At 32.6% G+C, this 2,271-nt stretch overlaps 1 protein-coding gene across 1 annotated transcript; it reads right to left on the bottom strand.

Annotated features, from left to right (window-relative positions):
* Positions 1 to 618: 618 nt before the first annotated feature.
* LOC131067176 (uncharacterized) lies at positions 619 to 1,866 on the bottom strand. Its single transcript, XM_058002127.2, has one exon. The coding sequence runs from the start codon at positions 1,864 to 1,866 to the stop codon at positions 619 to 621; it is 1,248 nt and encodes a 415-aa protein (XP_057858110.2).
* Positions 1,867 to 2,271: the final 405 nt, after the last annotated feature.

Raw genomic sequence — 2,271 nt, 5'->3', positions numbered from 1 at the left:
TTAATAAAAGTCAGTTTTTTCTTTACTAAGATTTACCATAAACTTAGTTAGAACTCTCACTACAAGTCTTTGTATATACAATATCATACATGAGGTTTCCCACATTATATTTTATTCATCTCTTCAAGATAATCATTTATATATTTTAGAACATTGTTTTAGAGATAGCCTGGTACCAACAAAAAAAAAGGGAATGCCAATTAGTTTACAATCCTACATGATAAAATAATAAGAATAAATATAAGAATATTTAAAAAATATTTTTGCATGCATATTAATACTTGACAATCAATTAGAAATTTTATTTATTTATTTTTAAAATAATATACATCAGCATTGAAATAAAAAATAAATCTTTATAATGATTTAATTTGATAAAAACACAACAATTTTTTTCAAGAAACTAATTATTCAATTCATAAATCGCAAAAAACACTTCATACCATAACTATTTAATAACTATTTAATAGGAAAACGATATACATACAAAACCCACTCCATACCATAACTATTTAATAGAAAAACGATATACATAAAAGATAAATTATAACCATTACATGGCACCTATCACCATCATGTTATCCCTCGTTTTCTCAAATGTAGTTTTTATGCAATCCCTCATTCGCTCGATTTTCTTGGAAACTGATAATGATATAACTTCGGTTCAAACGATATCATCTTCTGGTTAGAGTAATGACTTTTATGGGGAGGAAGGCGTTGCCAAAACCCACACTTAAGGTTATATGCAAAAACCGAAGCAGCGTTGAAGCACAGATAATCTCCCACACAAGCACAATCCCCATAGAACCAATCCTTATAGGCATAGTCGTTCAGATATTCAATAACATATTGAGGGAGAGAATGTGGAGGCATTCTTGCAAATTCTTTCCACTTCCAAATCAACTCATTTTCCTCGTCCTGAAACAACTCCCAGATTACAATACCCGTCTTGTTTAACCCAGTTCCAGTAGACAATGGATTAAAACTAAGCAATGGATCAAGGTCGAGTGCAACTTCAAAGAAAAATGGATCCAGCTCCTGAATGATCCCCACTACAAGAATGGACGAACCATATGAAACCATATTACAAACAGTCAGATCTTTAACCATTTGGGGGGATAATGGAGCTATTGTAACAGGGCTACTGAAGCCATCAGCTTTTATTTTGTAACCCACAATAGTCACAATAGTCTCAAGTGATATCCTCCTCATGAAAAGAACATCATTGCACTCAACCATTTCATCCATTCTAAAAACTGAAATATTGGATGTTGTTTCCTCTGTAATCTGAAACTTAATCCTCCACGAATCTTGAAAATGATGATAGATTTTGAAGGAAAATTTATATCCAGAGGTGGAACAAACTACCAAATAGGGCTCTTTGTTTCCTACCTGTAGAAAAGCGATAAATTTGTCAGTTAAATCCATTTCTATCTCTGCATAAGATCTCATAAGAGGATTACAAACAAATAATTGTCTAGGGGAGGCTTTTTCAAAGAGGAGTAACCCTTGTCCTGCTCCTGATGAAAAACTAATATCAAGATCTGGAGGAAGACAGAGGGGGAGTGTCATCCATTTTTGTGCAGAAAAACAGTAGGCCATGCAGACCCAAGTCTCATTCATTTCTTTACCACACATAAGAAGCCATGGATTTTGAATGGACAGTGAAGATAAAAATCTTTGCGAAGACAAAATGAAATTCCACTCTTTACAGACTACACGAGAGCTGCAGATTGATTCGACTGGAAGCTTTGAAAATACTAATTCTTTCATAATCAGCGGCAAGTTAGATATGCCACGCTCCTCTCCGTCTCCTTCAGCTGCTGTGATGAATTCTCGCTTCATTTTTTTCGATTCTCTCTCCATTTCTTTTCAGCTCTCGAGCTTCCCAATGACTGATGGCTTGTATTATTGGAACCCTAGATCAAGAAAGTATAAGTTTTTTTGCATCATCCTCAATCCCTTTAATAGGTGTTTGACATGAGTATCTTGCGGCTAGTTTTTCGGCTAAGAACAGCCGACATGGAAGAAATATAAATTAAAAATTAGGTTATTTTAAATGTATTCAATTTTAAAATCTATTTAATTTGGTATCTTCTAGATGTGATCTATTGATTTTTAGTTTGTTGTCAGTAAATAATATTTATTTTTTTCAGTTTCTTGTCAGCAAATAATAAATTAAGTTATTTTAAATGTATTTAACTTTAAGATCTATGTAATTTTTGGTATCTTTTAGATGTGATCTATTAATTTTTGGTATCTTCTAGATGT

This window comes from Cryptomeria japonica, chromosome 3, assembly GCF_030272615.1.
Source record: "Cryptomeria japonica chromosome 3, Sugi_1.0, whole genome shotgun sequence".
Lineage (NCBI taxonomy): Eukaryota > Viridiplantae > Streptophyta > Pinopsida > Cupressales > Cupressaceae > Cryptomeria > Cryptomeria japonica.
The sequence above is the reverse complement of the archived record's forward strand: the minus strand, read 5'-3'. Positions and strand labels throughout refer to the sequence as shown.